Source organism: Colletotrichum siamense (genome assembly GCF_013390195.1).
Source record: "Colletotrichum siamense strain Cg363 chromosome Unknown KSG_Cg363_contig07, whole genome shotgun sequence".
Taxonomy (NCBI): Eukaryota; Fungi; Ascomycota; class Sordariomycetes; order Glomerellales; family Glomerellaceae; genus Colletotrichum; species Colletotrichum siamense.
In genome coordinates, this window is record NW_023501020.1 from 3,033,477 (window position 1) to 3,050,119 (window position 16,643).

At 55.4% G+C, this 16,643-nt stretch overlaps 7 protein-coding genes across 7 annotated transcripts; 4 read left to right on the plus strand and 3 right to left on the minus strand.

Annotated features, from left to right (window-relative positions):
• Positions 1-194: 194 nt before the first annotated feature.
• Positions 195-1,967, plus strand: FUS8-0 (Cytochrome P450 monooxygenase FUS8; the record flags this gene model as incomplete). The annotated part of the gene is made up of 6 exons (XM_036642982.1): positions 195-465; positions 519-946; positions 1,004-1,430; positions 1,479-1,537; positions 1,592-1,761; positions 1,814-1,967. 6 exons carry the CDS (start codon positions 195-197, stop codon positions 1,965-1,967), a joined length of 1,509 nt encoding a protein of 502 aa, XP_036491853.1.
• Positions 1,968-2,294: 327 nt separating this feature from the next.
• Positions 2,295-4,103, plus strand: CGCS363_v011134 (uncharacterized protein; the record flags this gene model as incomplete). Its single annotated transcript, XM_036642983.1, has 1 exon — positions 2,295-4,103. One exon carries the CDS (start codon positions 2,295-2,297, stop codon positions 4,101-4,103), a length of 1,809 nt encoding a protein of 602 aa, XP_036491854.1.
• Positions 4,104-5,118: 1,015 nt separating this feature from the next.
• nudC (Nuclear movement protein nudC) lies at positions 5,119-5,849 on the minus strand (the record flags this gene model as incomplete). The annotated part of the gene is made up of 3 exons (XM_036642984.1): positions 5,119-5,469; positions 5,539-5,741; positions 5,834-5,849. The coding sequence occupies 3 exons, from the start codon at positions 5,847-5,849 to the stop codon at positions 5,119-5,121; spliced, it is 570 nt and encodes a 189-aa protein (XP_036491855.1).
• Positions 5,850-6,291: 442 nt separating this feature from the next.
• TFB3 (RNA polymerase II transcription factor B subunit 3) lies at positions 6,292-7,377 on the plus strand (the record flags this gene model as incomplete). The annotated part of the gene is made up of 1 exon (XM_036642985.1): positions 6,292-7,377. The coding sequence occupies one exon, from the start codon at positions 6,292-6,294 to the stop codon at positions 7,375-7,377; it is 1,086 nt and encodes a 361-aa protein (XP_036491856.1).
• A 401-nt stretch (positions 7,378-7,778) lies between these two features.
• On the minus strand, positions 7,779-9,971 carry CGCS363_v011137 (ENTH domain-containing protein; the record flags this gene model as incomplete). The annotated part of the gene is made up of 5 exons (XM_036642986.1): positions 7,779-9,133; positions 9,180-9,291; positions 9,344-9,534; positions 9,596-9,833; positions 9,924-9,971. The coding sequence occupies 5 exons, from the start codon at positions 9,969-9,971 to the stop codon at positions 7,779-7,781; spliced, it is 1,944 nt and encodes a 647-aa protein (XP_036491857.1).
• A 3,289-nt stretch (positions 9,972-13,260) lies between these two features.
• CGCS363_v011138 (Aspartate--tRNA ligase) lies at positions 13,261-15,329 on the plus strand (the record flags this gene model as incomplete). Its single annotated transcript, XM_036642987.1, has 4 exons — positions 13,261-13,908; positions 13,961-14,110; positions 14,162-14,320; positions 14,367-15,329. The coding sequence occupies 4 exons, from the start codon at positions 13,261-13,263 to the stop codon at positions 15,327-15,329; spliced, it is 1,920 nt and encodes a 639-aa protein (XP_036491892.1).
• A 358-nt stretch (positions 15,330-15,687) lies between these two features.
• On the minus strand, positions 15,688-16,128 carry CGCS363_v011139 (uncharacterized protein; the record flags this gene model as incomplete). Its single annotated transcript, XM_036642988.1, has 1 exon — positions 15,688-16,128. One exon carries the CDS (start codon positions 16,126-16,128, stop codon positions 15,688-15,690), a length of 441 nt encoding a protein of 146 aa, XP_036491849.1.
• Positions 16,129-16,643: the final 515 nt, after the last annotated feature.

Sequence of the window (16,643 nt, forward strand, 5' to 3'; positions counted from 1 at the left end):
TCAGCCACGCGTGTAATCCCAGCATCCAGACTGTCGGGTCTTTAGCCAGGCAGCTGAATTCCCTTCATTCCAGACTTTTTCCATCTCCTTGGAAAAATCGAGGGAGATCTTCCTCCGAGCTTCAACAACGCTGCGGTTTTGTTGAGACATCACATTTGCGTCGACTTCTGCTATACGGTGGACAGAATCTCAGCATGGATTCGTCTAACAGCAATGTGATGCTCGGACGACCTGGTCTAGATATCAAGACTGCGGCCACGGCTTTCGGTTTGCTTGCTCTTGTCTACTATGGTATCGAGTTCTTGAAGGCGGTATGGATTGGCCTCACAGGACCGCTTAGCAAGGTCCCTGGGCCGTGGTTGAACAGATTCACTGCAGTTCCATGGAAATTGACGGTCATCACCGGCAAATCAGGACAAATGTGCATCGACTATCCAAAGAAGTACGGCGAAATTGTCAGGATCGGTATGCATCACTGCCTTCCTGGGGAAACTTCACAACACTGACTCTGCCACCAGCGCCCAACGTTGTGATGATTTCCAACAAGGAGGCAGTCCACCAAATCGTCGTCGAAAAAGACCTCCGCAAGAGCGCTGCGTACGAAAAGTTCCGCCAGGATAAAGACATCGCGACGATATTCACAATACGAGACCGCGCAGAGTACCGCACCCGGCGACGCCTGCTGTCCCACGGCTTTTCGGTCAGCTACATCAAAGGTCTCGAGCCGATGATGTTGAGCTGCATCAGGGATCTGGAGGAGGTGATTGATGAACGTTGCGCCGCTGCCGCCGGCGGGAAGGCAGAAATCGATATCTGGCATCTCTTTGGATGCCTAACCTCTGATGTCATGAGCGAGACTTCTTTCGGAGGCTCATTCAAACTGGTGAAGAACGGGGAGCATCCCATTCGTTTGAGGATGTCGCAGAACTTCAGACGCAACGCTGTCGTGAGCAGTCCTTTATGAACCCGGCTCATTGAGTATAGCCCAACTAACCGAGTCAAGTACCAAACACTGCCATTCTTACGTTGGATCCCCTCCCTGCCAAAGTCGCAAGACCCCGAGCTTAAGAGGCTCGTCGACGAGGTCATTGCACGAAGGAGAACTTCGCAAGACAAGATCGCGAGGCCTGATATCCTGCAGTTGCTCCTCGACACTCACGACCAGAACCCAGAAGACTTCTCAGACAAGGTAGTCATGGCAGAGATGTTTCTCTTCATGCTGGCTGGTGGCGAGACAGCGGCTACCACCCTAATCTTCGCATTCATATTCCTCTTGGACGATCCGGTCCGTTACAAAAGGCTTGTGGACGAGATCCGCCAAGTCTTCCCTGTCGCAAGCTCGCCAGTGACTAATGAAATGACGGCGAATCTGCCGTTCCTCAATGCAGTTCTGAAGGAGACTTTGAGGCTCAGAGCACCAGCAGCTTCTGGTAAGGTTCTCGTATGGTGAAGGCTTGCAGTTGCTGACGTCTATGTAGGATTACAAAGACAAACTGATGAGGATATCGTTCTGGCTGGGCATCTCTTTCCCGCTGGAGTAAGTTGTCTCCCGGCCTAGCCGCTGTTGCTTAGGGTATCTAACGCGACCAAGACTGCCATTACTGCCAACACGTTCCCATTGCACTTGAATGAGAAGGAGTGGCCCGACGCCGACGATTTCGTTCCCGAACGGTGGCTTTCTGATTACAAAGGCGTTCCAGCCGCCGAAAAGATGTCGTACTACCCATTCTCTGCGGCGTCTAGAAACTGCATTGGCAAACAGTGAGATCTCCCACGCCTTCGAGTTCACCGAGAATACTAATGATCGCATCAGATTTGCGTGGAATGAGCTTCGTCTTACGATGGCTTCCCTCCTTAGGAGATATGATTTTTTCTTCGTGCCTGGCCAGTCTCGGGAGACAATGGTTCTGGTGAGCCTGCAGCTCAAGTCAAACAAGTACCTGATTGGTGTCAGGCCGAGAGCTTAGTGCAAGAAAAGGCTCTAGGCAGGAGACTTAGATACTTTAGGCAGAAAGCTAGCTTGAGTTCCTCCTATAATAAACATGTCAGTGGACAAGTTCGAATATACTAGGCTTGGCTCGTTGTGTGACACTTGATCCTAAGTTCATAGTGTGCAGGGACCCCACTACGAAAATGGGCACCCGCATCCTGGACCACACTTACGTAATGCGACGCGACCCCGGTCAGTCGATTACCTAATCCAGTCCAAGCTCCGAAATTCCATGCTCCGCTGGATTTTTTTTTCTTGTCGTCCCGTTCTTCCGACCATCCACCTCTCCCATCTTTCTTCCACCATGGCCACAGTCAGAGACAGCTTTCTCGACCTCGAAAAGCACCGTCTGCAACTTGAAGACAATATCGCCAAGTTGCAGAAGGCTCTGCAGCACTGGCGACAATGGGACGCGGAGTATGAGTCCTTGAAAGAGGAGATCGAGTCTGCTCCCCAACCCGCCAGCTCTGAGCACCTCGCGCGCATCCGCCGGGACTTTGAGGGCGAGGTCGTCGACAAAAAGGAGATCAACGACTTGTTTGGCAGGATCGACCTCAAGCCTGCTGAGCAGATTGTCAATCTTCTGACGCGTCGCATCGACTACGTGTCCAAGAACATCGAGACACTCGAGAAGCAACTCGAGTCTGCGGAGCAGAAGCACGCCGCCGCCAGCATTGTCAGCAACCCCGACGTGCGCGACGAAGATGGCCTGCCCATAACAGAGATCATCGAGGAGCTTGATGAGGAAGGCAACATCGTTGCTAGTCGGCTCCAGCGTCCGGGCGACTCCAGTGGGCAGATCAGGGAGATCTTGGAGAAGGCCGGCGTTAAGGATATCCCTGAGGGCAAGACTGAGGGGTCGGAAAAGGTCGAAGCGATCGTCGAGGATGTCACCGACAAGCCTGCGGAGGCTGCACCACCGAAGGAGGAACCTGTTCCTGCTGTCGAGCCGCCCCAGTCTGATCAGAAGGTTGACGATATCGTCCCGGTCAAGAAGACTGTCTCCTTCTCAGAAGACACCAAGCCGGCTTCAGAGCCTCAGATTTCCAGAAACGCCCAGCGCGTCGAAGAAATCATGAAGACGGCCAAGGACCAGGAGGAGATCAGCCGGCAGCCACCTGTCGTTCCCGAAGGCGAGACTGAGGAAGACGCACTCCTCCGTCGAGAGATGCTCAAGTACGGCATGGAGGAGGTCGGGGCTGTCGTCGCCGAGCTGACGCTCGAGGAAGGCTCTGGCGATGACGGCGATGACGACGATGACTGGGAGTACGACTACTCTGACCTTGACGAGGACGAGGAAGAGGACAAGTACGGACGTTCCACCAGCAGTGTCCTCGACGACGGCTACCACCAGCGGATGCTTGAGCTCGAGAAGCGACTTGGTGTCAAGTCTCGCTTTACGGAGAAGGCCGAGGAAGAGGCGGATGATTCCGACAACGAGGATAAGCAAGGCATCGGTCGCATCGTCATCAAGCGTGGCGAGCAGGCCAAGGCTTCGGAACCTCCCAAGTCTACGCCTTCTCCGGTCGCTTCCAGCCTACGGACCTCTTCGCCGATCGAGTCTGACAGCAAGAAAAGCGTTCGCTTCGCTCAAAACCTCGACATCGCTCCCGAGACGACGCCGGCAACATCGACGCCAGCTGTCGCTCCCGAGGCTCCCACAGAGCCCATCGTCGAGCCTCTTAGCGACATTGTTGAGCGTTCTGGCCCTGCGCAGCAAACAGAAGTCAAGTCTACACGCAAGGCTTCACGCTTCAAGAAGCAAAGAGCAGCCCCGACCGTCGTTGACGACGACGCTGTCCCCAAGGGTCCAATGGATGTACCTGTCCGTTTCCTCGACCAGGACCGACCCACTGCCCCTACCGGCCCAGAAGGCAAGACGCTCGCCGATGCCATCGTGGAGAAGGAGGCCAGCCCAATGGACGACGACGCCTTTGGGGATGACTTCATCGACCAAGACGTTGCCGACGAGTACCACCGCAAGCGGAGAAACTTCATCCAGAAACAGGGTGGTTTCTTGCAAGAAGACACCTCTGTGATCCGGCCACTGGACGAGGCCGACGGCGGTCAGCGCATCAGCAAGTTCAAGGCTGCTCGTCTTTCCAAGCAGTAGACGGCCGGATCTCAACCCAATAGGTACGTGGTGATATTTTTTTTACTCAACACCCTCCCCAAATGATGATTTAGACTTCAAAAATACAGTTATCCCTGTCCGAGATACAAAATATGTGTGGATGTAATCTACCTTCTGATATGGCATCTTTTCTTTGCTCATGACTGGACTCGTCTTCGGGAAGACTTGACTGACTCAATTCTCAGATACTCAACCAAGTGAATAACTTCCAACATCACACGCCCGTGCCATCCATCATCCCAGGTAAGACGATCTTCTTTTTCGCTTCACCCCATCCTCCCAAATGATGAATTAGACATCAAAAATACAGTTATCCCTGTCCGAGATACCAAAATACGTGTGGATGTATTCTACTTTCTGATACCACTTTTACTTTCCAATGTTGTTTGCATCAGTCCGTCAGGAATTTTCGCTAATCAACATCACAGATGCCGTGTCAAGTGATTCGTGCGCCGAGGCAGCTCCATGCCCTCTTGTCTGCTTGCTTTTCCAACGCCATCCGTCAGGACATGCGAGGGTGTTTAGAGCGGATAGAAATTGGATTCATAGACCCAATGTCGGGTCTCATGTCGGCGAACCTGTGCTCTAAGGATTCCTGACGTGCTTTTGCTATCAACCTCTTTGCTGTCGTCAACCACTAATCCGTTCAGTTTTGCTTCTTCACAGTGCATGGTCATTTTCCTCTTCCAGGGACGCGTTGTAGCGACGGACCGCTTATTAATCTGACAATTGATGGGCTGCAGCATTCAATCTGCTTCACCATTACTAGCGGATCCAAGAGGAATGTCACAACACATGGGCTCTCTGACGCCATAACCGTTTGCTTCTGCTCTCCCATGGTTTCGGCGATTCGTTTCACCCCTGACATTTTCTCGTCCCGTAAACTAGTTCGTAATGAATACACTTTCAATTCACCAACGCCTATGTATCATGTGTATGCGTGCCCCCGTGTGTACCTCTCTTAGTTATTGCCCTCTCCTGCATCATGGCTCGTCTAGCTGATCTTGGCGTTGCTGAAGTCCATCTCAGGGTGCTCGGCCTGGAACTTCTTGAGGATGTCGAGCTTCTTCTGCTCGTCGGAGGTCGGCAGGCCCATCTCCTTCTGGCGCTGGTCCCACATCATCTTCTCGACCATGCCGCGCGTCTCGCCGTCGAGGTCCGACAGCTTGCTCGTGTCGGGCTGGATCTTGGACACGTCGATCTTGGGCGCGTCCTTGACCACGTGCGGCCACCACTCCATTTTGTTCACCTTGTCCAGGTGGATCTCGACCGTCTTGGTGCCGTCCGCGGCCGAGGCCAGCGTCCAGGTCGAGTCGTCAACGATGATTGCATGGGGAAGCTCGCCCTGCGCCCTTCCGTGTCAGTTTCCTTGTCCTCTGCAGTGATGATGTGCCTCCCGTGGGGTAATGCATACCTTAATGATCGGCTCCTGGCCCTTCACGCCGGCGGAGATTGTGTTCTTCTTGAGGTCGATGACGAGGTCCCTGCTCTTGTAGTTGCCGGGCACGCTGAAGGTGACGTCGACGTCGGCGATGGTCTGCTGCCACTTGTACGGCAGCGCGTTCTGCTCCTCGGCCTCCTTGGCGCGGGCGGCGGCCTCCTCGGCGGGGGTGGGTTCTGTGTGGTTTTGCGCGTGGTCAGTTATTGATTGTTCATGATATGTCACCGTCGACCTTCCGCTCAGATAAGCAGGAGGGGTGAACACGTACCAGGTTTGTCGGCCATGATTGCGGTTTTGCGGTATACGGAACGATGGCAAAAGTCGAAGAAGACCCTGGAAAGGCTGACGGAATTCTTGGAGGGGTAGCTTAGCTGCACTGCACCACCATCAACCCCCCATATTACGCCCCCCGGGCCGTGCGTTTTCGATCGGGGAGCTCTGACCAATTAGCTTCGCTTAATAAACGTTTCCTTTCCCAATCAGCCTCGCCGTCAACTTTACAAGCCACCACCGCCGATCTGGGCGCATCTCAATCGTGAACTTCGTTCCTTTCAGGCAGGCGCGGTGCTTGATCTCTTCAACTCCAAACTCCAGTGCAACCTCAACCCGCGGTCCTCCAACGACCCATCTCAATGCCGCCCTGAGTCAACTACGTCGTCCATCGAACCTTCCCATCCAAACCCGACGAGACGAAACGAACCCCCATCCACGTCAACAACCCACATCATGTCCGCCGCCCGCGCCCCCAACGGCGGCGCCGTGCAGACCGACGACTCCGTCTGCCCCGTCTGCAAAACAATGCGCTACCTCAACAAAGACCTCGAGTTCCTCATCAACCCGGAGTGCTACCACCCCATGTGCGCCAACTGCGTCGCCCGCATCTTCTCCGACGGGCCCAACCAGTGCCCCTACGCCGGCTGCCACAAGACGCTCCGCAAGAAGGGCTTCAAGTCCGCCTACTTCGGCGACCTCGCCGTCGAGCGCGAGGTCGACATCCGCCGCCGCGTCGCCGCCGTGCTCAACAAGGTCGAGGACGACTTCGAGACCCTCGCCGACTACAACGGCTACCTCGAGTGGGTCGAGACGCTCACCTTCGACATCATCTCCGGCACCGACGCGGAAAAGAAGGCCGCCGAGGCACGGCTCATCGAGTGGGAGCAGGCGCACCGCGCCGAGATCGAGCGCAACCGCCGGCTGGCCAAGGAGTCCGAGGCGGAGCGCGTGGCGCGCTTCGAGGCCGAGAAGGACGAGGCGCGGCGCCGCCGCGCGGAGGCCATGGAGGAGGACAAGGCCGAGAAGAAGAAGGAGCAGCGCATGCGCGAGGAGATGCTCGACGGCCTGGCCTCCGGCGACGTCGGCGAGGCCAAGCAGACGCTCAACCGCATCCTGCTCAAGAAGCGCGGCCAGGGCCGGATGGCCGCCGCCGCGAGCTCCCTCGCCGACGCCACCGGCAGCTCCGCGCCTGGCCTGTCCATACGCGGCCTGAAGAAGGAGAAGAAGCGCGTCGTCGAGGAGAACAAGCCCTACGACCCCTTTGGCGGGCTGCGCCTCGACATGGAGCGGTACGCCCTTGGCCCGCTGGACGAGTACCGCAACCCTTGGGTCGACGACGCGCGCAAGAAGGACGAGATCGTGGTTGGCGGGTACAGTGCGGAGGAGTACCTGGGGCGGGCCATGTTCGAGGCGTTCTCGGGGTTGGCTGTGTTTATTGACGACGAGAAGGGGCCGGAGAAGGTCGCTACGGCGGAAGCTGCGGCAGCGGCCGCTACGGGAGTGACAAGTCAGAGGATGGAAGTGGATGACGTTTTCTAGTTTTCATTGTTTATCGCGATATTTTGGGCAGGCATAGCGATGGCGTTTGGCGGGTACTTGGACAGGATTACTAGACGGCGATGACGCAAAACAGTACTTGCGAAGCAGAGATTCAAAAAGAGTCCTGAGGGAGACAACTCCCTCTTATGCAAAAATTACTTTCTAAAGTCTGCTTACTAGATAATACATTTTTCAAGCTCAGGCTTCGATGATAATGCCCGGTTTCCACCAGTGACTTAATCAGTTGCCGAGCTTTGTTTTTCGCAAGCCGTCTAAGCACCCTTCCTCCGTAGTACAAGCAAAACCCAGAACAACGCCTCGCTTGAGATGAGAAACTAGAGAAGGAAATTGCCCCGTCGCATGCAATGATGCTCGCGGCACCATCTTTGAAACAGTCGGTATTATGTCTGCCAGGGACTTTGCTGAATAGGTCGCGGGAAAACGGGCACAGTATCCAGAGAATCCAGCCCTCCGCCCATGGCCTGCTGGTTGTGCTGCCAGCCCATGCCTGTCTGGTGGTTCACAAAGGCACCCTGGCGGAAAGGGTTCGTGGTCCCTGTTGGTTGTGGAACGAGCGCACCAGAGCTGGTAGCGGGCCTTTGCTGCTGCATTTGCTGCCCGGTGAAGTTCTTGGCGAACGGGTTGGTGCCAGTCATCATCGGCTGCAAAGGTGCAATGGTCGGGAGTTGCGTCGTCGACTGGCTCGGCTGAGAGCCAAACGGAGAGTTATTAGGCGCAGGCGCGGTCGGGAATGGTTGTTGCGCTTGAGGCGAAGATCTCGCAAAAGGGTTGGTAGATTGCCTGTTGAGATTGGGCTGAGGGCTGGCTGGGCTCGAGAACCCGGTATTAGTAGACATGCCCGTTTGCTGGGCCATCAACATAGACGCCCGGAATGGATTCGTCATCTGCTGAGCCGAGTTGGGACTAAGCATGCCGGTCGCACCAGTAGGGAAGCTAGCCACGGAGTCCTGCGGTATGGCACCAAGAGTACCGGGCTGGAAAGGCTGTTGCGGTTGAGGGGTGAAGCCGCCGAATCCAGCCCCAGTAAAGGTGGGTTGCAATGGTTGTGGTGCTTGCTGCTGGGGCTGCTGTTGAGGCTGGCCGAAGGGGTTTGTGCTCTGTTGTTGCTGCTGCTGCGGTTGCTGCTGGTACGGATTGGTCCCAAATCCTGTCGGCTGAGGTGCGAATCCGTTCTGCGGCTGCTGCGCTCCAAACCCATTCTGCTGGAAGCCTGTAGGTTGCGGTTGGAATTGGCCATTGGGGGCAAAGCCAGTCTGCATAGGCATCTGCTGCTGTTGCTGATGTTGCTGCTGGTTCGGCGCCATCGTCGTTTGGTTCTGTTCAATCGATTCGAAGAAATCAATAAGATCCGGCGCAGGTCCCTTGGCAGTCTCAGTCTTTGGCTGTGAAAATCCGTTGGTGCTCGGGAACGGGTTGTTCGCTGCTGGCGCGGGTTTGGAATCGAACACAGCACCCGCTGACTTCATGATCGCACCTCCTCCCTTCTTCTTGGCCTGCTGCTCAGCGATGTACTGCCTTCTGTTGACCTCAAAGTCGGGGTCGTGCAGGTACTCCTCGAGTTGTCGACCCAAATTGACGGGCGCGTGCTTCAGCTTAGGAACTTCGACGCGGGTCTGGTGCTCAAATTGCCGTGCGACGCTCAGGTATTGCACTACGAAATCCGTCTGCTTGGTGAAGTTGCGGTAGATGGCCATGGCTCGCTCGGCGTCGACCTTTGACATTTCGAAGAAGTTGCCTGGCTAGTTAGCAAGTATACAATGTGCGCGAACTCCAAGACCTACCTAGGATGTTAATCATTCCCTGGTTCAGAGCCTGGAAGAGAGCCAAAAGGTCAAGCACCAGTAGTCTGAATACGGTGACTGTGATTTCGTTCTCGATTTCGCCTTCGAGTACCTGCTCAACGTCAATACCAAAACCCAGCCATCTCCAACCAAGTAAGACTCACATCGCATTTCAGCAGGGCTGTGATTTGGGTTTGGAGGATTTCCGTCTCCCTCAGCAGGCCTTTTTCGACCGTAAGCTTCTCCAACCTCGATTCTTTGGTCCGGACCCAGTCGCATTTCGTTTCGCGAAACGCCTTTGCTCGGGAGCTCAGGTAGCTGGCGTAATGCCGAATGTTCCGACCCTGTGTCTGGGCTATTATGCGTTGTTAGCACCGCATCCACCGTCTTCATCGACAGCCTCAATATCTACATACCGTCCGTAAAGCTGCTGATAGCAAGCGTGTTGGGGTGCCTCGCGAGGAATGACAGTGTGACATCGGGTGAGCCTTCACGGATCATCAGGTGAACGGTGATTAAGCTCTTGAAGACGACGGTCCATGTCGAGTCTCGCAAACGGAACTGCAGGGCGCGAAAGACCTCCCCAACGCCAGCCTCGCCGGCATGTGTCGCTACGAGGATGTGTTCGATGTATTTGGTCTTGGGTGGCGCGGCCTAGAGGCAATAAAGTCAGCATCGTCATGATCGGGCGAGGCGCGAAGAGCTAGCGGCGTGGAATGACCGTCGCCGCCTCCCTTAACCAACCTTGATCTTGGTGGCCCCCTTGACCGATTTCTCGAAGGAGCTTGACATTTTGTCGGTCGGATCGAAGTGGTTGTTCGTCGCTGTCGGGGAGTCGTGGCAGCCGGTGAGCTTGGCGACGAAGGGAAAGCTGAGTTGAGGGTTGCGATCGGACGAAAGTCGCGGCAAAGGAAAACCGTCGAAAGGGAACGGCCGTCACGGGCCTCGACGGGGTATCTCGAGCGGGTTAATTGCTCCTTTACAGGAAGATGGATTATCGCGAGGTCTGCGCTTCTTAGAGATGCAGACGGGGTCGTGGTCGACGGGCGAGAGAAGTATCGGTGACGGGGCGCGACGGAGGCGGGTTGCAGGCCAGGGAAACCCTCAGCTGGGCGAAATTGGGCCCTGGCAAGCTTCAATGCAGGACGAGTGGTTCGGGCTCCGGGGTAGGACCAACGGCCATGACAGGGCGTTGGGATATCGGAAAGGGACCGCGGAGATGGTGATTAAGGATACAGATTTGGCGATGCAGTTGTCGAGATACGGCGGCGCGCCTGATGGAGCGGAGCGTGAGCGAGGAGCTAACGTTGGGTATTCGGGAAATGAGGGCGGGCAGCGTCAGTATCGACGTTGGCCACGTTTGGTCGGGAAGGGGTGGGTTTGGGTGGAGGAGGACGGGCCACGGTCTTGAATTGGGAAAGACGACGGCCGTCGGTTGGTCGGGCTGCTACGTAACCTGGGCTGTGAGCCTGTGAGGGACGGGGGGAGAGGTGCAAGTGCGTGTTCAAGTCCAGAGGTCAGGTCCAGGTCAGGTCCAGGTGCGGTGCGCCTAGCGGCCGCGGCCTCTGATTCCTGGGCAGCCCTTCTGCTTTCCCGTCTGCATCGCTACGCCACCGACACTAGGACGAGTCTTGGTCCCGTCGTCACCTTTCCTTTTCCTACTTGTCTTTCCCTTAGGTATCTTCACTCGAGTCGCCTGGAGATGTAGATGTCCTTTTCGACTCTACCTAACACCTCTGTCGTGGCAGCAGCTGTACCGCACGATGGACCGTAGACCTTAGGGGTATCTACCATCCGTAGTACAACAAAGCACGTACCCGGTTATGCCGGTAGCAGTGGTAGGGAACCCTGTCCACGAGTGCCTGTTTTGCGGGCTCGTGATGCTGGCAGTCGGCACCTGTCGCCGTGGCATTCCAACGACGTGGAGGGAAGAGGACTTGCGGTGCATGTAAGGTAGTGAGGTAAAGTACCTTACCTCAGGTTAGGTACGGTAAGGTCAGGTCAGGTACGCCATCGGTGGTCCTGGCGTTGCGCTGCGCTGCACTGCGACCTCAACTGCGACACACACCAAGCATCTCCCGCCGCTGAAGAGATTCTCTACCAGTGCGGCGTCCTCTTTAGCGCCGCCTGAGTGTGTGAGGTGGGCCTCAGGACGACCCCGAGGTCCCGTCAAGGCGGCCCCCCATCTAATGGTAATACCTTACTGACACGGACGAACACTGGCAGCTCCGACCTGCTGGGGTGCAGGTTGTTTTTTTTTGGGGGGGGGAGAAGTACGGATAGAAAGAGAGAGTGTGGGTGGAGATGCCATTGCTGCTGTTGCTTGCTTGCTTCTGCCGTTCACAGCTGGTTTCTTCTTCCGATCGGTGTGTCTCGCCCATCAAATGCCCAGGAAAACACGACCCGAACCGTATTCAGTACCAATCCGAGGATTTGACAGCACATCAGTCAGCCGCCAATGCGAACGCTCCCTCTCCAATGAACCAACCACGCTCAAAATAATACAGCAGCCAAGGCAGGTACGGATACATCAGCGAGCCCCTCTCGCTCGGCAGTGCAACAACTCCAACGCCATCCAACGGCACCATGGCCGTTGAAACACCATCAAGAAACATGGGGTTCGCTGGCCACCTCTTCACATGTACCGCATCTTACTTCTCCCCAACATCGGTCTTATTTGTTTGATTCATAAAAGTCTGGGATATTGCTGGCCACCCGCACAGGGCGTCCTCCCCGTCAGTGTGTATGCACCGGCGAGGTCAAATTGCTACTGTACACTGAATGCTCGACTCGTATTTCGCTCCCTCGCTGGCTTTCCCAGTCTCGACTTGCCGTCATCCGTGCCTCCCACACCCAAGCCAACGCAGCTCTCCAACAAGAGTAAGCTCCGTCGGCAACGACTGCGAAAGGTAGGAACATCCGATGTGTCGCAAACTGAGCCAATCGACCATCTCCGGCCGATGTACGGCGGGAAAAACGTAAAAACGCGCCCGACCGCAACTGTGCCCATCACCAGTCAGTGAACACAGACGGGACCTGAGGCGCCACTTGGCGCTGACAGGTCTGTCGGTTACTGCTGCGTGCCAAAAGCCCCCAGAACCCTCGTAGAATCTTCCATTTCGATAAAAATCAGAGTTGCCTTTCATCGCGTCCGATGTTGTAACAAGGTCGTGTCGAACGCCTAGATCATGGCCCCCACCGCCCTCGACACCTTTGCCCTGAAGCCGCCCGAAGGGGAGAGCTTGGATGCCTCGGACAGCGGGAGCTGCATCATATTAAACACGCGCGGCTTTCATCACCTGCAGAATCGTTGTCAGTAAAGTTTCTCGATGCGGTGTGTGCGGTGCAGCGCGATACCGGGGGGCGGACCAAACATACACTTTTTTGAAATGGAAGAATCATGAAGAGGAAAAGAAGAGATTTTTTGGAGCTCGACGCGAGTTTTTTTATACAGGGAGCCTGCCCCGCGCTAATCACTTTTTTTTTGGTGGGGACCCGCCTCCTGCCTGAGGTGCAACACACCTCAGCTGAGCTGCCAAGGTGAAGGTGCCCTGCAGCGCGACTGCCCCCCTGGCGCGCATTGGCTACGAAAATGTCGGATGGGCGGGTTCAGTGGGCTGAGCTGCGATAGCTTCTCATGAATATTCAACGTCAAATCTGACCCGCCAAGGATATTCACCCGCCATGTTGCGCCATTGAGATTTTTCAGTACTGGACTACTAGTCGCAAATACATCTCAATCTTGAAATCATCGTCAGCGACTCTCGTTATACCGCTGGACGCCTTCATAGCCCTCTAAAATGCTTCGACAGTGCTGTCGGATGAGAGGCCTGGCCAGCCTGCATCCTCGCATATCGCAGTCGCAGTCTGTAACTCGGAGGCTAGTATTGATCTCAAAACAGCCATGTTGCTCTTCGATTTCCTTCTCTCAGCAAACTCGCTGTGGATCAACAGCCAGTCCAAAGGCCGACGATGTTCACACGGCTCTCTCAGAGAAATTCAAGACTTGCTGTAAGCGGGAATGCCAATCGATATAGAGGTTTTATGGCTGATATTGGACTACCCAGTTGCCACCCCTGACATGTCCGAGCCTGAGACTTGGGGTCATGTCGGAGCCAAAATCACCATCAGCGGTTACATCAGTAAACTTCGAAAGGTCAGCAGAAATTTGGCCTTCGCCAGCTTAGAACGCAATGGTCAGCGGATAGGTCAGATCGCCGCCAAAGGGCAGGAGGAGGTTGATAAGTTGAGCAAGATACGCCCTTTTAGTGCAGTCCTTGCTTCGGGCACTGTCACTGAGGCTTCTACCTCGTCGCATTTTGAGATGGATTTGGAGTCGATAAAACACCTTGGCTTCTTCCCGCCTGAAATCATCATCGGCCCAGACACGCTTTTCCCACCAGAGAAGCGCCACCTGCAATTGCGCTTCCACAAGGACCTTCGCGAGAGATTGCGCTTCCGTGCTCAGCTCAAATCAACTCTGGCACAAGCTATGGTGGATCGGGACTACATGGACGTGGAAACCCCAGTCTTATTCAAATCGACATCTGAAGGTGCCAGAGAATTCATCGTGCCAACGCGCAAGGTCGGGCATGCGTATGCTCTGCCACAAAGTCCACAGCAATATAAGCAGGTCTTGATGGCATCTGGCATGTCTGGCTACTACCAATTTGCGCGATGTTTCCGCGACGAAGATCATCGTGCTGACCGGCAGCCCGAGTTCACCCAGGTTTGTATAATCCTCTCAAGTTCAAAATCTGCGCGGCTGACATGCTGTACAGCTTGACATGGAGAAGTCCTTCGCCACGGGAAAGCACATTATGGAAGACGTCGAGCACGTCGTTGGAAGAGCCTGGGAGGCCATGCGAGAGCAATATGTCATGGAGATTGGGAAGAAGGGTTTCTCACCAGTCAAAAAGTCATCCCTCCAGGTAGGCAGATCACGTCTCACACGAAAGCTATTCAAAGACTAAGATGGTCAGGATTGGAAGCAGAGCGTCCAAGACAGTGCAAAGGATGACTCTCAAACACCACTCTACCAAGAATACCCTGTCATTCCGACGCCGTTCATAAGGATGAAGTACACGGACTGTATGGATCTCTACGGATCCGACAAGCCAGACTTGCGCATACCGAACAGGGTCAGTCTCAACGCATGCTTGCCTGTCTTTGACTGACACCATTCAGATATGCCGCGTCGATAAGCACCTCGACCGACACTTCATCAGCATGATCAGCGACCTCAAAGACCCCGCTGTCGAAACATGGAAGTTCAGCCCCCTGGACGACATTGACAAGCACGACGTGTCAAAGGCCCTGCTGAAATTCATGGGTGAACTGCCCGCGAGTCTTTCCAAAAACCCAGACGGCGGGCCGGTGGCCCTAGTGTTCGACAGCAGCAAGCCTCTGAACGGGTTCTCCTCCCTTGGGCCGGCAGGCATCGACAGCATTCTACCCCATGTTCCGGAGGATTCGGGCCTTTCCGACTTACAAAATGGCGACGTTGTCTTCTTCCAAGCGTGCAAGAAGGGGCCTCGCGGGGGCGGCTCAACCAAGCTCGGCGAGATTAGAATCGCATTCTACCACGAGGCTGTCAGGACCGGACTCATCGACCGCGATGACTCCTTCAAGTTTCTCTGGGTCACCGACTTCCCAATGTTCACCCTCACGGAGGAGGGTGACGTCGGTGGGCAGGGCGGCGCGGCAGGCTTCTCCGCCACCCACCATCCGTTCACGGCGCCGCACTCAGAGGAGGATTTCGAGCTACTCTTCACTGATCCGATCATGGCCAAGGCAGATCACTACGACCTCGTGCTCAACGGCATCGAGCTCGGCGGCGGCAGCAGACGTATCCACGTCGCCCAGATCCAAAAGTTCATCTTTGAAGAGATCCTGAAGATGGATAAGAAAAAGGTCAAGGAGTTTTCGCATCTGCTGAAAGCCCTCGGCTCTGGGTGTCCGCCGCACGCCGGCTTCGCCATCGGGTTCGACCGCTTCGTGGCTGTCTTGAGCGGCGCATCGTCTGTTAGGGATGTCATTGCGTTCCCCAAGAACAACAACGGCGTTGACGAGTTCGCGGGCGGCCCCAGCAAGATGACGAAGGAGCAGTTGGAAACTTACAAATTGCGCATTGTAAAAGAATTCCGGTGACGCATACCTGGGATGGTAGAATTTGCGCCAATTTCGGAGCATCAGTCGTAGTGACCTCTAAGTGGATTGTGGACGAAGGTTCCAGGCTTCTCCGAGTTTGGAGAATTCATGAACAAGACCGCATCGCGGGTCAGTGTGTATCACCAATTCTGTGGCGTGGTGTATCATTTTTATTCAAAGTAGAGTACGATAAAGCGTTTAACGCACAACATGACCAGTTAGTTCAGTCAACAACACGTCATCCAGAAGCTCAATAGAATGGGGTGAATCATTTCATTTGATGGTTAACGCTCCTAATAACACAATCTCAGGAACCTCTCATCCAATTTTCCGGCGACAGTACCCTAGCCATTATTTACTATCTCTTCCACTGCCCCGCATCCTCCGCGCCCTTTCCCACCGAGTTCAAAGCATTCTGCAGCCCGCCGCCGAGGTTGCCCAGCCCGTCACCAATAGGCCGCCCGGCGCTACCGCCCGCGCTCGTGATAGTGTCCCCGACGCCCTTGGTCGCGGCGCCCGTGACATTGCCGACGGTGCGCGTGACGCCGCCGACGGTGTTGCCCAGCGTCGAGGTGACGAACTTGGCGGCGCCCGTGACGCCGTTGTTCTGGTCGTTGTTTCCGACGGGCATCCTGAGGTGGTGGTGGTCTGTGGAGTTGTAGTGCGGCGTGTGGTGACTCTTCTTGTTTGATGATGAACCTGTCCAGGAAGACGAGGACGAGGACGAGTTCGAGTTGGATGTGAGTTTGTTGAGGATGGGGACGTTTGCGAGTTTGCTGTCGTTCTTGTTGTTCGTCATTTAGCTCGATGGCCCGTTGGGGGTCTTTGTATTAATTAGTGTAAGCGGGGTGATGGGCGCTGCTGGAGGACAAGGGAGATATGCATGATGACGGCAGTGGCTTGATGGGTGGATTTATATACTCGTCTGTACCGCGGCGTTTTGGTAATATCTGAGCTGATGGGCAGAGTGCGATGGCAGGCAGGAGAGAGAAAGAGCTCTCTTGCCCGCAGCGGTGACGTCACACGTCGAGGTGGGAAGACCCCTGTCGTGCGCGCGCGTCCGGTCTGGAGGAGGTGTGGCTGATCGCACCTATCAAAGCCTCATCTGCAGTGTTTCTGAAAGAGGGGGAAAGGGATCCCTGGGGGCAGGAGGTTTCTTGACATCACTGCGCTGCACGCATTGCATTATTGTTTGAAACAGAGGCATTATGGTCTGCTGGTTTTTTTTGGCTTTTGCATACTCTGTTCGAATTTGGGGCTGACGACATTGCGTGTGCTAGCCTGATGGAGAAGGTTGCCGAAGGCCCGTGGGAT